Source organism: Lipophrys pholis, assembly GCF_963383615.2.
Source record: "Lipophrys pholis genome assembly, chromosome: 1".
NCBI lineage: Eukaryota > Metazoa > Chordata > Actinopteri > Blenniiformes > Blenniidae > Lipophrys > Lipophrys pholis.
In genome coordinates, this window is record NC_137635.1 from 15,132,001 (window position 1) to 15,156,392 (window position 24,392).

The 24,392-nt window shown below is 44.2% G+C and overlaps 1 protein-coding gene across 2 annotated transcripts in view; it reads right to left on the reverse strand.

Annotated features, from left to right (window-relative positions):
* dnah9 (dynein, axonemal, heavy chain 9) overlaps window positions 1-24,392 on the reverse strand; it is a gene marked incomplete at both ends in the record, with an annotated part of 175,720 nt that overhangs the window by 89,581 nt on the left and 61,747 nt on the right. For both annotated transcript variants that reach the window (XM_080460910.1, XM_080460909.1), the window contains 14 exons: window positions 529-690; window positions 7,472-7,711; window positions 10,127-10,229; window positions 10,806-10,971; window positions 13,130-13,337; window positions 15,039-15,212; window positions 16,622-16,796; window positions 17,401-17,548; window positions 18,385-18,493; window positions 18,856-18,983; window positions 19,058-19,268; window positions 20,750-21,037; window positions 23,377-23,515; window positions 23,811-23,968. In XM_080460910.1, the coding sequence (XP_080317036.1) occupies window positions 529-690; window positions 7,472-7,711; window positions 10,127-10,229; window positions 10,806-10,971; window positions 13,130-13,337; window positions 15,039-15,212; window positions 16,622-16,796; window positions 17,401-17,548; window positions 18,385-18,493; window positions 18,856-18,983; window positions 19,058-19,268; window positions 20,750-21,037; window positions 23,377-23,515; window positions 23,811-23,968 (2,409 nt within the window). The remainder of the gene's footprint in view (window positions 1-528; window positions 691-7,471; window positions 7,712-10,126; window positions 10,230-10,805; window positions 10,972-13,129; window positions 13,338-15,038; window positions 15,213-16,621; window positions 16,797-17,400; window positions 17,549-18,384; window positions 18,494-18,855; window positions 18,984-19,057; window positions 19,269-20,749; window positions 21,038-23,376; window positions 23,516-23,810; window positions 23,969-24,392) is intronic.

Below are 24,392 nucleotides of genomic sequence, written 5' to 3' on the forward strand. Positions count from 1 at the left end.
GTGTGTGTGTGTGTGTGAGGGAAATTGTGTGTTTCCTCTGAAAGCCCTAGTAGGTGTGATGAATGAGATTTTTTTTGTTTTCCAATATATTCAAGTGAAAATCTCTTGAATCTTGTTTGCATGTTATCCGAACAGGTGGGGAACAAAGCGGCGTGTTGCTCGGTGGCACAGGGGCAAGCGGCCATGAGTTTACACGAGGGCGGAGGCTTTGTTTCTGTGGGTGGCTTCACACTTGTCGGGGTCGTTGATGTGGCGTAGCGGGAGAGGGGAGAGAGAGGGAACAACGGACAGAAAAACCATTAAAAATGTTTTCCAATTTGCCAGGCTGACAGCGCACACCCTGACATCCGAACCCCCCCGCCATCCCACCCAGCCCCATTAATATTCTCCCCAAGCAGCTTTTCCCTTCCCTTCCTTCTTTTTCCTCCTCGCCGTGTCGGCTACCGACGTCCGGATCCAGAACAGGCAGCCTAATGACTCTCTTCTCTCTTTTGGGCTGAAGTTTGTAAAAGACGGAAAAACTCTCACCTCATACAACTTTCTCACTGCGTCCCCCTGCAGCTTATCAAAGACCTGGAAGTCCTGCTCCTCCACCAGCTTGTCTCGGTAGACCCGGCTGGACTCGTGCAGGTAGATTTTCAGCAGGTCTTGAGGGGCCTTCAGACACTCGGCAGTACAGAAGAGGATGCCCTGGGCAAAGAGAGAGCGAGAGCGAGAGCGAGAGCGAGAGCGAGAGCGAGAGAGAGAGAGAGAGAGAGAGAGAGAGAGAGAGAGAGAGAGAGAGAGAGAGAGAGAGATAGGTGAAGTTGAGAACGTTTCATTCTAGGGGCTGATTTGGTCCATTTAACGGCCACAACAAGTAGGGAAACGCAAGCCCAGCCACTGCGGGCAGAAATCAATGGCTATCGAGTGGGCAGAGCTGTGAGTGGGTGTGTCGGAGAAAGTTGGGGAATAATGGTCGAGCTTTTCTTTCATCTCGTCGTCTTGTGCTGGCGAAGTTCTGTGGGCAGGTGTTGGATCGGAGAGCTACGAAAAGTCACACTTCTAATGGTGTTGACTCTTCAACGAGACACCCGACACGGCACGCTGCTTTGAATCTTAACGAGGGTTTCATCGTTACGGTGCATCCTCCGAGGGGTCTGGCTGAAGTATAGCCTGTTTAGTTAAGGAATCAAGTGGAGGGAAGGTAAACCCAAATTAAAAAGACATTTGATGAATGAATGTAGTTGCAAAAACAGACCGTCAAAACGTAACAAAAGTTTTGCGTTTTCACTTGAAAATATTGTGTAAACAGGGCCGAATTCTCAAAACTCTCAAAATATTTAGGGGTTAATGCTTTTCACACATTCTGCAGTGACTCTAACCAAAGAATGCCTTGGATATCATTATAAATTCATTCTCTAGAGAATAAATATGTTTTCATGACAATCCTAGAGTGATATCTATTTCAGTCTGGACTAACATAGTGAGGAGCTCGATCACCAGCATGGCAAAGAACAGATGTGTTTTCCTCTTTGTGCTTTTTCTTTATTCTCCTCGTAATTAAAAGGCAAAGAAAAATAAAAAATAGACATTGAGGAGATGATGCGTTTAGGGCATGATTGATGATTATTGCATCTCTGGGGGAGGCCGGTATGACGTGGCGGCTTTCCCACGAGGGACATTTGTGATGCAGCCAGCCAGAAACCGGCAACAGTCGAGGGTGCATCGAATAACAGGTGCCACATCGGATGAGGAGAGGAGATGGAGAGGCGCCCAGGCGCTGTTTGTTCCCGCTCTGCACGCTGTCGCCCAGGAGGCAGCGGCGGAGGCAAGCAGATGTTGTGTGTTTCCAGCCCCAGAACTTATTCTAATCAACAGAATCATCTCCGGGGGTTAAAGCTGGCTGAATCCGATCTGCCTCCGTATCTGAGCCCACTCAATGTGACAATTGGCTGCCAAATCCACTGTGTAATCGAGCAGACGGGAGGTGTGCCGTGCGCGTGTTTGGATATCTGCATGGACGGGTGTGGTGACGATTCAGAACCGAGCTGGGCGGATCTCCGAGATGTTTTTTGAATGGCTTAATCCTTCGACTTTCAGCAGATTTGGCTTTTTCCACTTCATTTCATTGCCTAATGGTGTCAATCAACGGGGTCTGCATTTATTGCATACAAGCGAGCCTAAGCAAAACAAAACACCATATGGCGCTGCAACACAACACGACGGGAATTTACGCATTTCGCAGTCTCGTTAGAATCCAAACGTGCTAACAAACTAAAAGGAGCCAGAACTTTTTTTTTTTCCCCTCTCTTATCTCGCTGACTTTGGCAGACTACCTCATCCTCTCCCTGTCCCTGATCTTTCATTGCTTTGTTCGACTCAGAGGAGAGGGATTAGAGTTTCTGGGTGTCAGCATGTATCTGTCTGTCTGCAGCCGGCAACGCTTTCCCCGTAGTCTTGACAGCTGCTCTGAGCCCCAAACAGTGCTTTCCCCTGCTAACAAATGTACCCAGCTGACTATCCACTCAACGTCATGCAGACATACTGTGCAGTCAGTACAGTTTGGCTTCAGCCTCTCCGCACCGTGGACTCCCCTTTTCTTTCCTTCCCTCCAGTCTCTGTCCTCCTTCAATCCGACCATCCAGCCACCATCATCTCCTCTCTCGCCTCTCCGGCTTCGAGGAGCTCATTTAGGCTGACGTGGAGAAGACAGGCCGCCGGATATGTCCGCTGGCCACGGCGGAGAACCCGACATTGGGAAACGAAGCTCTCTGGCAACGCTCCCAGTCGGACGCCAAACTGTTTGTCTTGCCCTATTAGTGGAATTTGGCTTCTGTACTTCACTTATTGCACGTCAAGTATGAAGTGATCAAGTTAAACATCAACAATACATTTGATTCATTTCAAGCCGTATAACTGGCGAGTAAACTGATTAAAAAAACAACAAAAAAAAACCAAACCTTTTATCAAGGAACTAAGAAAGCTTTCAGTAGGCAAACTGCATCTGGGTGACAACAATCAATTGTGCAAATATTTTTTGACGTAGAAAATTGAAATAATTATTACAAACCTCACTTTTAAATTTACAAGGATGGATTACTTCTACCAAATCTTTCAAAGCATCCGGGAGAGATACTGTATATCAGCCTGTGAAAGAGCTAAAATCAGGTCTCATCGGAACGGCAAAGTTATTCGCTTTCGAGCACAAAAAAACAGTAAGATCCTCCCCAAAATTTTTCAAAAGTTCTTAAATATCTTCTAAATTATGTCTTTTGCATTATTCTATACAAAAGCTTCATCCTCCGAGGGTTAATGTACAGAACAATGGGTGAGTTTCTATTTTTGCCTCTGGTGTGCAAACAACTGGATTGACCATTGTCAAAGGTAAATCCTCATGTGAACCTTAAAGCAATCCATTGTTAAAGAACTTAAAAAATGTACAGCAATATCATGTATATGTTTTGAGATTTTTGCCGATTTCTATAAATCATTTCACAGTCCCAGAGTGTTGACCAAAGGTTTCAACTTATTTATCGTGCTGGTTCATTGAACTGCACAGGAAAAGTCAAGGCAGTATGGGAGCACCACAAACGTCTTTGGTTAAATGGGACAAATCCACTAAATGCAAGACAAATATTAATTAAGCTATCTTGTAAAACTCAATATTGACTATCCAAAAGGAAAACGATTTTAATTCACCTCTCACTTTGCACGGTGCAAATATAAAAGTGATACACCAGCTTTTCCTCCGACACCAGAAGAAGTTTACGCTGAGGTTTAAATTCCTCAGCCACGGATGTGGGGGGAGATCTCTAGATCTAAAACCAAAACCAATGATAACCATAGATTGCTATAATATTTGAATAAAAAAAAACAACTAAAAAAACCCAGACACTCTCGGAAAATTCAATTCAGTTCCATTTGATCTATATAGCGCCAAATACAACTGTCATTTCAAAGCACTCTGACAGAGAGAAACCATCAGTTGCACTTATAGGAGAGAGGTGGAATGGGAAAAAACTTTTAACTGGAAGAAACCTGCAGAACCAGACTCAGAGGTGGAGACTTCCAGAAGAACCAGGGTCGCAGGTGGAGAAGGAGTTTGGATGGATGGAACCTCATGGCAATCCATTCAACAGACATTTCGGTCTGGACCCTGTCGGACAAGTAAATGACCTGCAGACAAACAGAGCAACTTCCCCGAACCTGGCAGGGCCACAAATAGACATGTTTTTCTGTATTTCTTTTTTCCTCCGCAAAATTTGAATAAACCCAAAAAAAAAAAAAAAAAAAAAAAAAAAGTATGACAAATAGCAGATGATGCACTTAGTGGGTAATTGGAGATTATACAGTCCCTAGATGAGGCTAATATGATGCGACTGTTTTCCCACCAGGACATTCTATTTTGTTAACCTCATCTGTCACTGACCCAAATACCAGCTACAATGCTCAGTGTTTTCTGGAGGTAGGTTTTTGTTGTCATACTTTAAAGTACCTTTCCAGGCGGGCTCCTGCAGAGTCTCGAGGTAACCCAAATGAAGCAGCCTGGCTGCATCGCCAAGTCCCAAATTGGGAAAAAAAAAAAGAAAGTCCAACTCTCTAATTAGGCAAACATCTGAAACGTCAACATTTAAAAACAAAAACCTGACCGACGACCGCTTACGTCTCAACACTCCAAATTAGAGGAAGCGTTTGTATTGTCACACCAAATACTTTCCCTCTTCTTGGAGCTGTGGTGCTGAGAAGCTGCTCACCCCTTCTTACCTGTCCTGAGGTGTTAGCACTGGGAACTGTAGAAGAAAAAAAAAAAAAAGAACTTCAAACGAACTCCAGGAGTCTATTTTCTGGCTGTCTTTACCTTCTCTCTGCGGGGTGGAAAGCTTTGACACCGTTTCCTCTCAGTGGTTCTGGGATGTCCAGTCTCACTGAGCGGTCCAATTAAAAAAAATAAAATAAAATGAAGGGGGGGGGGGGGCACAAAGACTTTGACAGAACAGGCAGAGTGGCCTCTTCAAACGACCGCTTCAAAGTGGTACGGCGGCACTAAAATTCCCCACTGTTTTGAGGGTAGTGATGTGCATGATCAAGGAGTGGACGCAAGCCTGGAGGTCAACTTTTAGAACGGTAAGAGGACTTTTATCTGAAAGCGCAGGAGGCTCAAACCAGATACAAATGCCTCAGTGTGCTTAATGAAGTGTTTGGCTAAATGTCTGAATCCCCCGCTTTTGATGGCGATCATGAAAACGAAAGTGTCATGATGGCGCCAATAGGAAAATCTGAGAAGCCATTATCACCTATTTTCTTCACGGTAACCAGTCAAGTGGATAAAAGTCGGGCGGTCGGTTATCTCAATAACTATTGAACACATATGTAAAATACTGTCCAGTGATAGATGAAATGTGACTGTAGAAGTAGTCAGAGTTGGAAGTAATGAGGTTGATGACCTTGAGGACATTTTCAAGCTCCTGCTTGGAACAATTTGGTGCCCAAAAAGTTTAGACTCGCCAAATATGTTGGAAGAACTTTCAATCAGAGCCTGTTGTGCTTGGTAATAAGGCCTCAATATGCCTTTGACATGCTACTCTCATAAGTGTTTAGTTTTTTTTGTCTCTAAGTCACCATAGGTACATGTTGTTTGTCGTTATTTACCATGTTTGCGCTCTACTAATCGTCACCATTCTATTTACTGCACGTTTGACGCAAACTGGTGAACGTAAAAGACTGACACCAACTGAAAAACAAGAAGAAAAACTTCAACACATCAAGAGATAATAACAGGACAAGTACTGTCAAGGAAGACTATATAACCAACTTGTGACTTTGAAAAGACGTCTGAGAGTCATGGGATTTTAAGTTTTGGTTGTGGTAACGATCCTATATTGACCTAAAACAACTTATTGGCAACATATTATATAATAAATAAATAAATAAATACATAAATACAAGCAGCCAATAACAAAACCTTCCACCTCAACTTCCGACAGCACCGACTAGTGGCCCAATATGAAAACTACAGCGTTTCTGCCATTCCTGTGTAAATGGAGATCATTTTCAAAACAGCGCTGTGTAAACACAAAACCTTTCTGAAAAGTTGTGTAAATGGGGCCTTGATCAGATCTTCCCATCAACATGAAGACTAAAGAAGTGGTAGTTGGTGAATAAACGTAGCTTATAAAGCACGTTTTAGCGCTTCAGCAATACCAAGGGGTTATACACTGCTGGTCACATTAACTTAAAATTGATGTACAGGTTAAAATGTACAAATAATATTGTTCGATGGAATGTAAAGCTGGTGCTAATCAAGCTGGTTGTGTTTGTTTTTAAGTTTCAACACCAGACAAACATTTTACTTGTTCAGACGATATCAGGAACCAATGACCACTAAGATGTTTTTAATGACATTGGAAAGCAATCCAATGTGCCAGTGACATGAACTCTGTCCATGAACAGGGTCACACCACCTCCTACGATCAATGGGGTAGGGTCAATCCAATCAGGTTTCCTCAGATTGGTGTTTAATCTGATTACTGCTAGTCCATGGAACTGCAGCCACTAAATGACTCCTTTTATAATGTACAGTCAGGTTTCATCAAATCTACCCCCGCCTCATGTTAATTCATGCAAAATCATTCAGAGACCAAACATGACACATCAAACAGACGTATATTAAAGTGCTGCAGGTGGAAAACAATGTATATTCGGAGCAGGAATGTCAGAATGTTCACTCTCTTCACCGGAGCCACAATGACACCGTTCTACGAAACCAGATGACGGTCGTTTTCGTTCGATTGTGACGTGCAGTAGCTCCGAGCACTCAGTGGTTTTGCTTAACATACCACCTCCCCGGGGAGAATCGGATACGCCACATTGTCATTTCATCTATTGTCAAAAGAATAAATATTGATTCATGTAGGTTCAAATGGGCGGATTTCGACGGGTAATACTGTAGCGTTAAAGCTCAGTATTCTCCGCTTGTACAGTGGAGAACTCGGGAGCTGCCTTTGTAAACTCCACGATGGAATTATGAAAAATGAACTTCCTATAGCTGAGTGGCTTAAAGCATTAATTATACAACAGAGTGTGTTAAATGAGAGAGCCTGCCCTCCAAGAAACCGTGGAGGAATCTGACAGAAATATTGCCCCCGAAAGCTTCTCCCCTGACAGCCCCGGCGCGCAGATATTATAGTCATTTAAATACATTAAATCATGGCTAACACCCGTGGAAGTGCAAATCCATTCTATTTTCTGTTACACTCATTTCAGACTTATTTCCAGCTCTCAGACCCTGCTCTTAAATCAATAATCATTTAGATGAGAAATTAGTGATAGAAGCCTGGCTCTGCCCACGTGGGAGGCAGCGCCGCCGAGACGGAGAGAATCAAGGTAAACTGACTCGCTTCGGGTTTGAAATTGGAAAACTGTTGTACTTTGGAAAGAAAAGCCACAACTTTTTTTACAACTCTGCGGGAGGTGTTATCTCCTGAGTCACCTGGAAGATGTTGGAGAGGTCCCGCAGGTTGAAGATGTAGTGGAACTTGACGGCGGTGGGCAGGAACATGGAGGACATGCGCTGGTGCACCGCCAGGGCCAGCTGGACCAGGGTGGGGGCGCCCTTCTGCACGGCAGCGCTGAAGCCGTCTGCTTTCAGGTGTTGGGAAAGGATGGAGGTGTAGATGGTGGTCAGGGCTTCGGCTCCGGGGAAAGACAGGGCGAAGACCGAGAAGTGGCGCTTTGGAGAAAGAGAATAATGTTTTTGCTCACTGAATTAAGATCACCATGAGAGTGTTGGTTGGACACCTTTTGATTAATGTGACAAAACATTTGTAAACCATTGAAGATTACCCAAGTTTCTGCATAAAAATGTCAGAAATTATAAATTTTTAGTGAAAATGTCTTCCTAACATCCCGATGTCGCCTCTCCTGATGGTTCAGTCCACTTTGCTGTATATCTGCAGAGCGTCGAGTTCCATCACCGGCGTGCCCAACCAGCACTCCTACAATCTATTTCAACGTAATGAGAAGTGGCACCTTAATCTGTCGCAGTATTCCTCTTTTTTTCAACTTTAATTTACCATTTGTTCCTGTTGTTCCCGATCGGAGCGGCTCAAAAGAACTCTTCTTTAGCCTGAGTAATTGTACCAAAACAGTGTTTTTTTTTCCATGTGCGGTGGAGACATGCAGTCCTGACCACAGCGCCTGGTGATAACTTCTCCCCGTTCTTGCCAAGGTTGAAACTGAATTTTTCCATTCTGGGCTCGGAGCTTTGTCACTGTCATCCGAATCCAGCTGCTTATCTGGTCCCCACTGCTTTCTAAACACTCCATTTCACATCAGCTTTACAGTCTGACACTTTTCTAATAAACTCAGACGCCGACTTTCAGAAACAATCACTCAGCACCAGATTTACATCCGAGTAACTATCTAACAACGTGACTCCATGCTTCAAAGAAAACTTTATTTAGATCCTCAACCACATTTCAATGTTGTTAATTGATTGATTTTGCAGTCCTCTAGGAATTAAAACTGGACATGTACTGTATTTATGGATAATATAGTGCTGACAAATGTGAATTTTTGTCCTCAAACAAAATCTAATGGCTGCAATTTATTAAACTGTAAAGACGTGTATTGGTCATTGTTCAATTGTAAATAAATAAATAAAATATAAAAAAAAAAATATCCAGATTTAAAAATTTGAAATAATAATAATAATAATAATAATAATAATAATAATAGAGTAATACTGAAAGAAATGAAAAAGACTATTAGTCTTTAGTATTGATTCTTTATGTATTTAATAAAGTGCTGTGATAACGAAACAAATTATGATGTAAATAATTCATTACTTGTTTGGCAGTCACTCTTAAAGTTTGGAAATAAACTACTCTATCATAATTAAAGTTACTCTACCGAATCCCCAGGGGAAAAATGAAAAAATGTAGGACCCAGTTTTAGTTCTTGATGTACATCTCTATGACGCTGTCAATACCTTTCTGAAGGAAAGTCGTCATTACACTCACACAAACACGGTTTTCCCTCAATTACATTTTTCGGAACACATCGGGCTTGTGGACATCTTAGCGGTCACGGAAATGCCCAATCTTTACCGAAGCATTGTATCACAGGATCCCATTCGTATACTTCATCTCACGAGATCTCAATTCGCACTGGAAAAACCACTAACGATCATTTTCACAACATTTCAGGCTGTTGTCCTGGCTTGAATTCTCTTTGAGAAGGTCTGGCTTTTTTTCAGGCTGAATCACTGAAATGTTTCACTTGTGCTGCCGCAACGCCATCTTTCATATCCCAGACACCCAAGCGGCAGGTTTCCAAAGATGTCAGTTAGAGAAACATAAACAGAGTTTGATGACTACAAATCCTGGTTTGTTTGTAAACATACTGACTTTGTTGTGATCAATTTGGGGAACCGCGGCTTGGAAATTTGAGGAAATCAGTGGTAATGGTCTTGTTTTCGTGTATTAGTTTACTCTCTGTGCAGAAGTGATTCCTTCTATGGGAAGCATATTTAAAGATTTCTTTCTGGGAGAGTCATTTTTTAAATCCTGATGATTACAGATGATCGATCACAGTTTGGTGATATTTATATGTCGATCTCGATATGATAAGTGTATGTTTATATCCACGTTATCATCGTTTCTGATTTTGACAGCACAGTTTTAAATTTGAGCCAAACACTAAAGCTTTAATTCTTTTTTAATCCTTGTCACACATTGGATCAGTTTTTTTTTTCTTTTTTATTGCGTAATCAAACAAATGGATCCTCCCCGGAGCGAGCTCCCTCAATTTTCCAAATTTTACATTATAGTGTTTCAGTCGTGGTGGAATTCATGTTCCCCTCAATTCTGGTCCGAATCCAATCAACTCTGCATGAACAGCCACGGCCGAGAACGAGCAAACAAATTAACAAAGGCAGAGAAATAACAGACGTGGAACCGAAATCACCTAATTTAACCGAGAGAAGACTGCTAGGGATAAGATGAATTAACGCACATGGAACCCCGAGAGTGGGTTGCATAACGGGTGGAACACAACATGCTGGGAGCACAGGGTGTGGGTGTGTGTGTGTGTGTGTGTGTGTGTGTGTGTGTGTGTGTGTGTGTGTGTGTGTGTGTGTGTGTACCTGCAGTCGTGGATTAATGGTGAAGCTGCCGGCCGTCGGGTTCATGCAGGACACGTACTGAACGTTGTGTATTTCCTTCAAAAGCAGCTTATTACGGTCATACCTGGGAGCGCACACACATACACAGAATCATTATTTAAGAACCTCGCACGCACACAGGCTCCCACTGGCTTTTCGATACGGACGCCTCAGCGCCCACTTAAGCTGGCGTAGCTCGCCGGCGTCCTCCTTCCTCTCAATTTCATAGCCCGAATCCTCCGAGCATATCTGTAATGGGCTGACCGTGTCTAAACCACTCGGCCTGTGTCTGGCACCGTGTTCACCATTTACAGAGGATGGTGCAACCCCCTCCTCCTTCTCCCGTCCTCCCCCATCCTCAACTTTTCCTCTTGACTTTTGACATCTATAAAAAGAAGATGTAATTGAAGCGGGGAATACTAAAAGCTTCTGAATTATTAGAGTATTACACCCGTCATCTGCTGGCACTCCATTATGTCGACGATCCTGTTCTATGTTAATACACGGTGGGGGGGTGGACTGCGGGAGACCATCCATCATCTGCGCAATTAAAGCTGACTTCGCCACCAGCATCACCTGCAGTGAGTGAGTGTGTGTGTGTGTGTGTGTGTGTGTGTGCGTGTGTGTGTGTTTGTGTGTGTGTTTCGACACAGAGCCCCACCAGTGGTTATAGTCCAGGTGCTGCCGGATGAGCGTGTGCGGCTGCACCGTGCCGTACGCGTCCACCTCCGGCATGTTCAGGTCGTCAATGAAGTAAATGAGTCGCCTGCTGCCCGGTGGTCCGTAGTTGCGACCCGCTTTCTTCTCCAGGGGCTTTTCTAGGATGCCTGCGAGCGGGATGGATGAAGGGGGGGATATGAAGAGGTGAAAACAGCATCGGGGAGTCCTTCACAGGAGAGGGGTCCGACATTAGCCACAAATGGCAAGCGAAAAATTTCTTTTTATTTGGTATGAGCCAATACCTGCTATTACCGATACTAGCACTTATCAAATGCCATTAATTCCATATGCAAACGATATGTGCAGGCTATGTGCCGCAGCAAACCTCCTTTATTTTCCCCTAAGCTACACCGATACCTGAAAGATTTCCATGAGTCTGTTTCCAGTTTAGCGTCGTCTGAAATTAGCGAACAAGCTTTAAGAGGCACCGTGAAGAGTCAGGAGGATTTCTTTATGTAATGAGGACAAAATCCATCCATTTAATTAACACTGCAAGAAGTGTTGTACGCTAAGCTACGTTAGCATTGAGTACTTTTAAACTTTATTCTGCTTCCAACCAAGTTCGACTGCAAAGCGTACCTCTTGTGAAAAAAGCTGATCTGCTATTTTTGTTAAGACTCAATCTAATTTCAGTTAATTGATTTTAGTTACTTTTTTTCTCTCTTATTGGATTGGAAAGACTCATTACACCCTCTTGTGGTGTGAAATGGTAATACAAAAAAGGAGACGCAAGTGAGCTTGCTAAAAGGAGTGTCTGATTTTATAATGACTGTTTTCTCAGTGTTTTTATTGCATATGTAATGTGTATTTACTTATTTGATGTATTTACCTTTAATAAACAAAAAATGAAATGGAAAGCTACACATGATCAAACTGATGAGTCATGTCCATACATAAGATTATAGTGGATTGATTTCTCACCACACGTTTCTCAGAATTTCAGTGGTATTTATTTCAGAACTGGCTAAATCAAGCTCTTCTTCAATCCTTCTTTAAAGTGCTTTTATCTGACACTGAAGTTAGCTTCTTCCACGATTAGCCTCGAGTCAATAAGTTTGCTTGTAAAGGAGAAATAATGAGGCATCATCTCACTGAATAGATAATTGGCGGTCCAATAAAAAAAAAAAACAAGGATAAGATCAATTCTTTGAATAAAGAAGCAGCACTCAGGAAGACAGATTTCCGTAGAGCCGGCCCCTTTGAGACCCTGCTGCTACAACCTGCAAAATATTGTGAGTGGGACCGACATGCAGCTCATTAGTGCTTCATTAGGGCAAAACAAATAGTCAGATTTCTCCAATTATCATGCTTCTTTACAGTGTGTGCAACATTTATCATTAGACCTGTAATTCTGGTTGAAGCAAGAAGAGTAAACATACTCTGAAGGTCCAATTTGACTTGAGCAGTAACACATTGGTTTTTTTTTAATCACATCCACTACATTCAATACAATACATTCAAGTGTGAAAGTAAAGTCCACGGAAATGTAATTTATCGCACTTCAATCAATGCGATATATATATATTGCGATCGATCTCGATAGTGCAACATGGCTTTAAACAAACATCAGGGAATGATAATAAGCGAGGTCAGGTGGTCTATTCTAGGAAGAACTCATGGCACCACCCTGTGGTACAAAGTAGTACTACATTAGTCTACAGGTTTAGCATGTGAGTAACATCCCTCTATTGGTCAGAAGTTACATGTTATTTTCTTAGACTGTTGGTTTTGTTAGGTTATTTTAGACTCTTCATGAAAAACAAAGATCTGTTTGTTTTGTTTTTACTTTTATCAAACTGAGGGTGTGAATAGTCACATTATTGGATTTTGTTTTGGGGTTAAACTAAGAACAAACACAATATTGTAGAAGAAAGCTGAAATGCAAAGCGTGTCACTGCAGGTTAGTTAGTTAGAAATATCTACAGTACAGAGAGACGACACAAACAATGCTGTTTACATACTATTTTGCCACTATTTTGAACAATTAAACCCCCCAAAAACCTGTTTAATTCTCTTGTAAATTGCTCTCAATGCACAGTAAAAGGAAAAGCTACACTATTGACCAGATGCAATTGTGAAGACACCACCGATTGTTAAAACAGATGGTACAACAGTAAAGGAGAAGACAGGGTTAATATCATAAATGTAATTTTTTCACATTCTGATAGGTGTGTTGAGATTTCTTAGTCTGTGCTTCCGGTATAAATGTACAAGCCCTTGTATCGTAACACCAAAAACACATCCGGACATGCGATCACTAAATACCTTGGAGCATAGCAGAGGTGGTGTAATAGTTGAAGGGGACGTTCTTGATCATGTATTTCTCGGCGTCCAGCGCTCCCAGTTTGTCCCCGACCAGCACCGACTTCCCGGTGCCGGCGTTCCCAACAAGCATGACGGGCCTGCGGTGCTCCAGGAGGCGGTCCATGAAATATCGGACCCGGATGGTTTCTGTGGTGTGGACCAGACACGCCTGCATCCGGGTCACGGATAGAAACACGGGGAGACACTCGTCAAGGGAATTAATAGTTACTCTGATTTTCACCACTTTTACGGTGAAAACTACAAACCACTGCTAAAGCCGATGTTCAAGATTGAAAGCCAGAATAATTATGTTTATCCTCCTTTTGTTCAGTTTTAGGAACTTTTTTGTGCAAAAGTCAACAATAATGCCAATCGACGGCGTACGTTCTCAACCTGTAGACAGAAAGCGTCATTAGAACTAATTTGCAGCTGAGTTTTGGCCGTCTGACTATCACAACTCTTCCAACTGTTTATTTTAGTCGTGTTTATACAACGTCAAAGCTTTACAGAGGTCACCGTAGGGCAAGACTTGACAACACCAAAGAGACAAACCCAACAACTTCCTCACGAGGAAGCTTTTGGCAACATTAGGGGGGGAAAAAAAATATCTTCCTTTCAAGAGGAATAAAGAGCAGACAGGAGCAGACCGGGAGGTGCACGGCCATCTGCCACCTCGAGGTGAGAAAACAACAGCCAGGAGAAGCAACAAAACAGTAAAGAGAGGGCAGGTTGGACGGGACCGCTAACCACAGATCAGACAGCTCGGGAGGCGCAGGAACCTGCAGGAGGGCGCCGAGAGCAGCGAGACTTAATGCTATGCGGAGCAGGAATGCTAATAAGGCAGGACCGGTTTGCTGAGAGGATCGTGGGAGGTTTTCCCTTCAGTATCTCGGGCAGGATGGTTCAGGGTCGTCTGTTATGGTTATCAACCGACCCCCTCGGGAGCGTGCTCAGGGGGATTCGCAGCTAAAATGCTTGATTTGCTAAAAACGCCACTCCGATCTCTCGCTAAAACGCCTCGACACACATTAAACAAGGTCGCACTTTGTGGTAATTGAAGACTTAGCAGTGTAATAGAAGATTAAACACTGAATAATGATCGTTTGCACTGAACAAATCTTTTTCGGGAGATTATTTTGGAACAGAGGATGACAGAATTACCATAAATGAGGAGGACTCTTTGAGTGCTAGCTAGCGCGCTGCTCTCGACGCCCTCCTGCAGGTTCATGCGGCTCCTGAGTCGTCTGATCTGTGGTTAGTGTTAAAGTTTAGTATGAAAGGGTTCATTATCAACTTTTCATCTTTATCGTGATCAGCCCATTTTCTTCAATTTGAAAGTCAACATTTTTATGCTGTAACACAGCAGCTTTAACGTTTGTGTCGGGGGGCTACTCTGCATTTGTTACCCTGCAAACTTGACAAAAAAAAGATGTTTAATGAAGAATACCAAGGTTCTAATTAATTATTTTCTGAACTTTTGAAACATTTAATTAACATCACTAGAAGAAAACACAATGACAAACACTGATGAAAAGCAACAAAGAAAAATAGCTCAGAGAAATCAAACCGTTAGAATGTCTTTCCTTCTTGTTGGAAAAACACCTGCCCATGCCCTCGCTCACCTTCTAGACAATTTTTTTACTTATATGGAACTTGCATGGTGAAATGTACCTAATAATTTAACCCAAATAATAATTTTTCAATCAGTATTCATTAACAATAACTGTTATGTAGAGGTTTTAAAAATAGTAAACCTTTTCTTATTAGAAAGAGTGATAATCAGGGATACTGGCATCGGTGCATTCCGACCAAAATACGATATTTAATCTCCTTGTTCACGCCGACGGTGTCGTGATGGAGTCTGGAGTACCTGCAGCGGCGTGTCTGCGTCCATCTCGAACTTGGGCACCATCTTGGACCAGGGCTCGAACTTCTTGCTCTCGGGGTCGATGTAGTAGTCGAAGACGGTGCCCTGGGACGGGAACTTGATGGTTTTGAACTCGGCCACCCACCACTTGCTGAACTGGGCTCTGTAGTCGACCAGCTGCACTCACACAGAGACACAGAGGGTGGGCAGAGCGCTCGATACCTCCGTACAGTAGCTATGGATCGGCGGCGGTGGCGTGGAGACGGGGGCCGGTTGGAGGGTAGAAAATGAGAGGCGGCAGGCCTCTTCTCTCTGCCTCCGCTGGGCCCCTTCGGTACCTGTCTCCTCCATTCACCAGCAACTCTCCAGTCAATAAAACCACTTAGCATTTAAATGCATCGGTGATGGGAAAATAAAGTGGAGCACATTTGTACCGATGGGAGAGCGGTTTTATCCCGTAAACGTAGACGGACGCGCTTACTGTACGCCACTAACCGGATTGCTTAGCAACTGCCGGCCGTGGCTCTCCCGCTGATTTAAATCCTGCCGGCCGGCGCCTGAGCCCACTTCATTTTTAGATGATCTCTCTCTTGAAAAACCTGCCATTTCTTCCAATGAAAATAACATTCAAATGACTTTGCATGAACGGAGGAACAAAGTTGAGCTACTTAGGAGCCACCGCGGCGGGAAAAGAAGCGACAGATAGCCCGTAATACAAGAACCTCTCCCAGGGAGGAGTTTCAGTCCAGTGTCATTCCGAGAGCCCTTCCATTTATGCAAAGTGGAAAATGTTAAGAAAACCACTGAATCCAGGGATGAAAATAATATGTACTATTGAAAGGGGAATCACAAGGATAATATTTTCACAGTGATTAGTGATTGTCTAGATAATCGGTGTGAAACACGTGGATAGACGCACATGAACCTCTTTAGCCCCACTTTAGTTAAAGATTTCACTCTACTTTATTCCCATTTTATTTTTTTCATACATCCCTTATCTCAGGGGTGACAAATGTGACTCTTGAAAGGATGGATACACTCCTCTATCAACCAAACTATGCATCGTGCTGAAAACTGCTGACAGAGTTAAAATGGTTAAGACAGCTACAATCATAAAAGAGCCAAAACAGGTCAAACTGTTAAATGGAATGGCTAAAAAGCTCAAAAGCGGTTAAAATGCAGCCTCCGTTAATCAAACAGTTAATAGTTGCTTGAGTTCTCCGACACCAGATAGTCTGAGGTAAATCAAAAGTTAGGAAGCGCAATTCTGAATGTATCGACTGTTCAAATGCCAAAAGTTTAAGCGACGTGTTTGAAGCTCCGTTCACACAACATTTTCAAGAGAAAACAGAAAACTTTTGGCGCATTTTGGCCGTCCGTTTACAAGACAACGGGGCTCTTAGCCACTGAAAATGCAACCTTTTGAAAATGGCTCCCAGGGTGGAAGTTTTTAAAACCTTTTCTGAAACAAACACACAAACGATGCATTTTCACTTGAAACATTGTCGCGCAAACAGAAGCTTTATCATTTCATTCCGTAGCTCACATTTGTATTGGGAGAATGGGAAACGGCTCAGAATCCGTACCTGGTCCTGGAACATGGCTCCACCGAAAGCCCAGATGGCGGCGAAGACAAAGTACAGCTCGTGGAGTTCTTTGGCGCAGTCCGGCGGCGTGTTTTCTGGAGTCAGAAGACACTCCAGCAGGTAGCACAGCATCTGGACCAGGCTCTGCTCGGGGATGGGGATGATCTTCTTAAACCTGAGCATGGACGGACGGACGGACGGACGGACGGACGGACACACACACACACACACACACACACACACACACACACACACACACACACACACACACACACACACACACACACACACACACACACACACACACACACACACACACACACACACACACACACACATTACAGGACATCGCAGGACTGCAGCATTATTCGCGCTCGCCTCTGCTCACAAGTACTGCCGCGCTAACAGAAGCAAATCAAATGTTAAATTATGTTTTCACCTTCTGTCATTTGGAATTGTGCGGCACATTATTTTGCACGTCCACCAGAACAAACACAGCTTCGTTTGACTAATTCAACTATGTGAAGCTGAGTGATGCATTAGCGAGCTTTGCCACGCCGACTGGTGCTTCTTATTTGGTTCGGGGGACAAACCGTTCCTCTTCTGCTTCCCGTGTTGGAGGAGACGACTGCTCCTGCAGAAAAGCAGGACGACGTCCAGTTCCCGTGATTCAGCGCTCATTTTTTATTAATTTTTTTTACCCCCTCTTTGCCCAGCACGCCCACTCAGAGACGCCCTGGTGTTCATGTTTCTCACAGCAGCGAGCGGAGCTGACGCACCTCGATCGGACGGCCTCCAGGCAGGACGGGAGGTACTTGTCGAACAGGATGGTCAGGTTGGCTTTCTCCGATTGGACCTGCCGCCTGTCGATCCAGCTCGTCACCGGGGGGTTCCAGCCCAGGTCTGCAGGGTTTATGTACAAGATGCCTGGACACAGGAAAGAAAAGAATTACTGAGCGACGAGATGCATTCTTTTCTCCAGAAACTTCTGTTAATTTGTTTCTCAGCTCTTATCTCACAATTAGCCCTGTTGTTTCTCTGCTTTTCTTCACGGGTTTCACAATCTCCCAAACGTCTTTTGGTACGGTCTGGTTTCGTTTCTACTAAATTTCGCGCTTCATCTTCAGGCAAAATTGAGTTTGCACCAAGCAAAATGCAGTAGTAATGGAGGTTTCATTCGTTAGTACTGTAGCTCCATTCTGTTGACTTATAGTGATATCTAGTGCTCATAGATGGTATGTATTGCTGTATTTTATTATACAGGTCCTGTAGAGAGCCAAACTGAACAAATTTAGAACTAAGTGTGACTTATAGTTCGGAAAATGCAATAAATAAATAAACACATGATCCTATTAATCTTTCACAAAAATTACCCCAAAAAGTAAAAATGACAAGAAATATGTAGCGTTTAGCCTGAATGTTTTCACAAATTCACCCTGTCGCGACCCTGTCCTGTGTCACGTGTCGGATACTCCCTGTAAGTATCTATCGTGAATAAATTTAAAACTGAAAAGTACCTTAATCATAATGTGCCTGTCAATTGTTTTTGCAACGCTGTTCACGGAGCAGGAGCTTATTGAAACAGTAGTTTCGGCTCGCGCTCGCCCGTCTCTAAACTGTTTTGGTGTACATTGAAACGATGGCGTGACAAGCCCAAAGAAACTTCAGTAATTGTACCTGTGACAAAAAAATGATTTGGCTAAATGAGTAGATTTACACAATATCATGAAAGGTTCCTCCAGTTAAAGGGGATCGGAGAGTACCTGCTCTGGACACCGTGGCTGGAGTCGCTGTGCGAAGGTGGCTGATCTCGAACAGCAGCCTCATGGTGGGGTTGAGAGGGATCCGCTCATTACTGGCCAGAGTCAGCACCTGTCAGAAGGAGGGGCCGTATTTACTGAGGAAGGAGTCTGCTCTCTCTGTGGCGTTCACACGCTCTGAGCCTGGATCTAAAGGAGCTGCGCAGAGCACACATGCTCTGCGCAGCTATCACTGTCACTATTCTAAGCGTTGCATTGCTACATACTGTCCTTTACTCCGACAGCCACTGCGAGTACAAATGGTTTACAACTCTCTCCGTCCCTCACTGTCACTTGTTCTTTCTCGCCCACGATGACTCAGCCACATTTCCTTTCCAGATCCGGGTGCTCATTTGGTGAGCAAATGACAATGAAAATGTCATTCTGGTACTGAATAGTCAACACATCTCGACACGCCATGCCACTCGCTCGCACCTTGTTGTCATCCATGACTGTGTTGAGTGACTCGATCCACATCGGGTCGATGTCGCCGTCCAGAACGATCCACTTGGGCCCGTTGTGGCTGACGTTGGCGAGCTCCCTCATGATGCTGGAGAACAGGCCTGGCAGAGGGAGGAGAGCGTGTTAAATAGTGAGCGCTGAAGGGAAGATGATGACCGAGGATTTGGTCACTCGCCATCTTTCCACTCTCTGGTGGCCGGGTTGATGATGCCGAAGAGCTCGTCGTTGGTCACGGCTTTGGGGTTGAGGTCTGTCCAGACGGGCCGGCGCTTCATCCTGTGGTAGGTCCGCTGGAGCGACCGCAGAACCTGACTCTTCCCGGTGCCGGCGTTCCCGATCACAAACACAGAGTGACGCACGGCCAGCAGCTCCTCCAGCTGCACCACCTGACGGAGAAAAAAAGACACTCAAAGCAAATCGAGTTTCAAGCAATCGTGGAGGTCTTAGTCCAACCTTAAAGGTCCCATATTATACAGTTTTTCAACAATTTGGTAACGTCAACAAAATGGTAACTTCCTCAAGATTCAACTTTTTCCCAAACTGACAACAGCATATTAGCAACCATTGAAAAAATAAATGAGACGTGTTTAAATATACTTGTGCTAGATCAAACTCTACCCAAGCTTTATCGCAATGTGCAGCAGCCGTTAAATCATCGAATCTATAATGTGGCTGTTATTTACTATTGCGTTTGGGAAAATTGTGTGAAATAAGAAGTACCTTACCGCTGATAAAGGGCCAAGAAAACTTCTTTATTTCTCAGTTTTACAACTTCAGAGTCATAAAACACACCCTGAAATTGTTGTGAATGGTGGTGTAACACTTTCAATGGGGCATTGACATCGAGAAGTGTCTAACAAAGAGCAACAGCGAGGGGGAAAAAAACGAGGGAAGAAAGAGATTTCCTCCCCATTTTCACTCAAACCTAGAGATGGCGAGCCCAATCAATACCATCGACCCGGCCTCTCGCGGCTCCCTCTGGTCCATTCAGGCACGGCGCGGGCAGCTTTCCGCTCTCAAAGGCTCCAGCTGATTACGGCTTCGATGTTTGACAAGGGCCGATGCTAGCGGCGGGCTAACGCTAAAGGTACGGGCCGTTTTTCCCGTGGGCTCGCCTGCGCCCCCCCCCTTCCTCTGAGCTCATTGTCTGGAATCAAAAGGTTGGGCGCGCAAACAAAGACAGTAAAAAGTTCAGGCTCTGGGGGCGGACGGTTTGTTATTGAGCGCTCCGCCGCTCTCTCTGCCGCTCCGTTTCTTCTCCTCTTTGTTTATTTCTGCGGCTGTCTCTCACAATGTCAGGGTTAAGTGGCGCGGTGCAGCGCCGGCCGCCGTTGATGGACTGTTATTATGTGGTTCCCGTGTCTGTTTGACCTGAGGCAGATTGCACTTATTTCCCCCCGGTCCTGCCTACATCTGTCTCTGACATATATAACCCCTCCTGCTGCGTTTGTGTGTGTGTGTGTGTATCTGTATGTAATATAATGATTACAATTAGGTCATCAGCTCGGGTACCTGAGCTCTCGGCTATATTTGCCCGATTCATCCAGATGCTGCAGACTAGCTTGACACTAATGTGTATTTCCCGGCGGGGCATTATGACGTGAGGTAAATAGCTTTTGGAAAGAAGCGAGATAAATTTGAGTCGGAGTGCCGCAACTGTAATATCCGTCCAAATTGTTCAAGATGAAACCCCCATTTGGGGACTCGTGCTTCTCAGACAACTTGTAATTATGTTTGTCTTCGTCCTCGGTGTTGGCCACCGACTCGCGCTCGAGCGGGACCTCGTCTTTTTTTTCCTACAATCAAAGCGCGGTGAGATAAACCCAAGCAGACAGGCACGAAGGCCTCCGGAGCACGCTCGCCCTACCTTCAGCACGAAATTGTCCTCAGCCTGCAGCTTCAGGTCCAGGATGGACTCCTTCACGTGCCTCTCGAAGTCCAGGTCTCTCTTCCTGGGGACATCCAGCGCCGGGAACAGGTCTCCGATCAGGCCCATGAACACGGGCATGTCGTCCGTCACGATCTTGGGGATGTTGAAGTCTCTCAGAGCTCTCATCAGCACCTGGTCCTCGGCCCGGCCGGGGTCGCCTCTCTTGAGGGACCCGGCCACGACCAGAACCGACTTGATGGCCCGGAGGCCCCAGTCGTAGTGATCCTGGAGGAGAAAGAGGAGAATACTGAATTCTTTCGCCTTGATTCCTTCCACAATGATTCTTTTCAATCTTTTTTCCCCTTAGATCCTCATCAGACTTTCTTCTTCCCACTTGTTTGTTTCTTTCATTCTTCCTCACTTCACGTCCCTTATTGCTTCCCCTCAATCGCTGCAAATTTTCCCTTTCTCACTCCACTTCCTTGTCCTTTCTTAACTTCTCACTCCCAGTTTTGACTTTTTTTTTATACTTTCATTCCTTACTATTTCTTTATACTTTTTTTTATTATTTTTTTTATTGCTACCTGTCCATGTTTCCCTTTTCAGTCTCAATCATTCCATCTTTCCTCCCCTTCGATGTGTTTTCACTGGAAACGTTGTGTAAAGGAGGTCAAAGACCTCCTACAGATTGTGAGATTTTAACAATCTTACAAGTACACAACGAGCCACACTGTACGACATAAATCGAATAAACTTTGGCACGACATGAAGTTTGCTGTGTGCAGATTCCACGACAAAAAAACGCAAGCTTAATCTCTTTTACGTTAGCATTTACTGTTATGGCTGTTTTTCCAACAAAACACAGTCGTAACCGTAGCACGCAGGTCGCAGCACGAGCAGGAGTCACAATCACCCCAAATATCTGACACTCTCAGAATTTTGTCTTTGGTCACAAGACCATGGTGTCCTTGAACTTCTCATGGTGCAATGTAGGACCAAAGTTTGCCGCGATTCTCCCACAATTGATATCTTTCATCCGTAACGGTCGATAATCGCATGGTGTGAAGTGTGAAGACGACTCCATCGCTAAAAGCGACTCCTGACTGAGTGAGCTGTATCTCCATCCTCCATATGGATGCTGCTTGGCTGATGGACCGACTGTGTGCGTGTCAATCAAAGTGTAACCCCCTGCGAAGCCCATTACTTCATCCGCTTTGTCTGATAATATGAACCAGAACATAGGTCGGTGACACCAGCCGACCTCTGAGATCACCGTGCTTTTAAAATGTCACCAGACAGCAGGCTGATAGTGAGACATCTGCACACCCGCTGTATCGGCTCTGGATGTCTGGGGAAATAATGAAGCTGCCATGTACAACCTGGATGAATGAACTCGGCAAAGTGTGCTGAGGCAAAACTGATGCGCAAGTGTCCACTTCCACTTCCAGTTCGGTTTGGATCCATTTACAGGTAAACAGAGTAGTGGAAGCAACACGTTCCGGTTAATATGAGGAGGGGAAAACAATACAATGAGTTTCTGTCATTAAAATGGGTGCTTTGCATTTATGGGCAAAAATCTGCCTTTTCATTCTCTAATGAGATCACATTGTGACACAACATGTCAGATAGAAATCATTTGATGGAGTGATTCAAATGTGACTTTTTGCCATTTTTCTCCTAATAAACTACCAACAATGGCAAATTACATAAACCTGCCTATAATAATTTTGCCCATTTCAACTGGAATAAAACCAATAACATAATATTTAGAGACAGTGCTGCATAGTATAGTAAAACTACAAATGCAACATTATTGCATTATTGGCCGTAGCACAAGTAGTTAATTAGAAGGCATAATCGAAAAAGATAAACCTTGTTGATCTACTGTTTTTGAGCAAACGAAAAAATGTTCACACGTGTAAAACACATCAGATTCAACCAAACATCAAATAAAAAGTAAATCAAAGCCTTTTCATGCAGTACAAGTACTAGGCTATCTTTAGGTCAAGATAAGTTTTAAACTGAGTTTTCCACCACTGAATGACCTCGGAGCGGCCAATAAACCAAAGCTCGGTGGCACTTTCCTCCCTGCAGTCATTCTCAAAAACTTCAGCAAAAACTTCAGCACTTTCAACTGATTTGCAGCTTCAGCCTTTGTGAGGATCGTTTAGAGGCGGTCTGTTCATTTGATTTCATTACTGCTAAGTTGCTAAAAATTTGAAACAACACAGAGAGAAGGCCAAAAAAAAAAGTATAATTAAGGTGATATTTAAGAAACTTCGAGAGCAGCAGAGATTCATAAAGCTGCCGTTAAAAGATGGCAGTGTGCTAGCACGCTGAAGTGATCATGGGAAATTCATCCAGAACCGAGGGCTCATAAAGATCACTCACCTGAGCTGTAACTGTACTGCACCGCGAGCAGCTTTTATAGCTTTTTTTCTCTCCTCTAGATCATTAAAAAAAACATGAGATGTATACAAGTGGAGAAGAATGAATGGGATTAAAGTGAAAGTCAGATTGTCTGCTTCAGCAGGATTCTCCACCTCTGAGTCTGGTTCTGCAGAAAGTCTCCTGGGCCAATTTGGTTTTTCCGAGCACTTCGGATGTGAAGAAGCAGGTCGTACCTGTTTGGACAGCAGCTCCTTGCACAGAGTGTAGAGCGTGATGAACTTGCGGGCGAGCACCCGGGCATTAATGAAGCCCTCGGCCACCAGCATGATCTCACAGATCAGCTCGAAATCCGGCACTACCATGGCGCAGGGTCTGTGTACGGAGAGGCCGTTAAGACAGTGACTGCATTCACACATAAACACCAGCATCCGTCAACAATCCATCAATCTGCGAGGTCACTCGCCCTCATTTTCACAAAGCTAAAAGTTATGAAAGCCTCAGTGCGAGTTGTAATCCATCACAATTAAACATCACGGAAAACTTCCCCACCAAGCTGTTTACTCCTTTTTTCACCTTGAGCTTCAACTTTTCTTGAGCTGAGAATATTTTCTGAATATGTGAAAATCGAATGAAACCGCTCAAACTTCACAAACGTCCCCGGACCCACCTGAAAAGTGCCTTGAGGTTCTCGGGCAGCTCTGTCCTGCCGGCGTAGCCTGGATTCATTGTGATGAAGATCCCCACGGAGGGGCAAAGGTTCACCTCCTCCCCCATGAAGTTAAACCTCTGCTTCTTATCACGGATGGCATCTTGGATGCTCTTCACCTGCACACGAGCAACAAAGAGCGAATAAAGCAGGGGAAAAAGCCTTTTACAATGACAGATGGAGGGGGGCTAACACAACGAAATATTCTAACCCGGAGCAGCCGACTACACGGGTACGCTTCCTTTACAAACTTCCCAACCACTCAAGGATGCTTATCAGATTTCACACAGGTCCCTCTGAAGACTCGGAAGGCTTTACACAACTTTGTTCTCGTATAGAGGAACACGGCTCCAGAGTGACAAAAAAAAAATGCGACTCAACATTTCCACTGATCGTACCTGTGCGGCTGACATTTAGCAGGCCTGCCAGTGTGTGTGTGTTATTTTAGAATGTGTGAATTCTACAAGAAAAACACAATGACTGTCTCTTTGATTCAATCTGATGTGAAGATGTTCCACCTGTAAAAGGACCAAACTTGTAGAA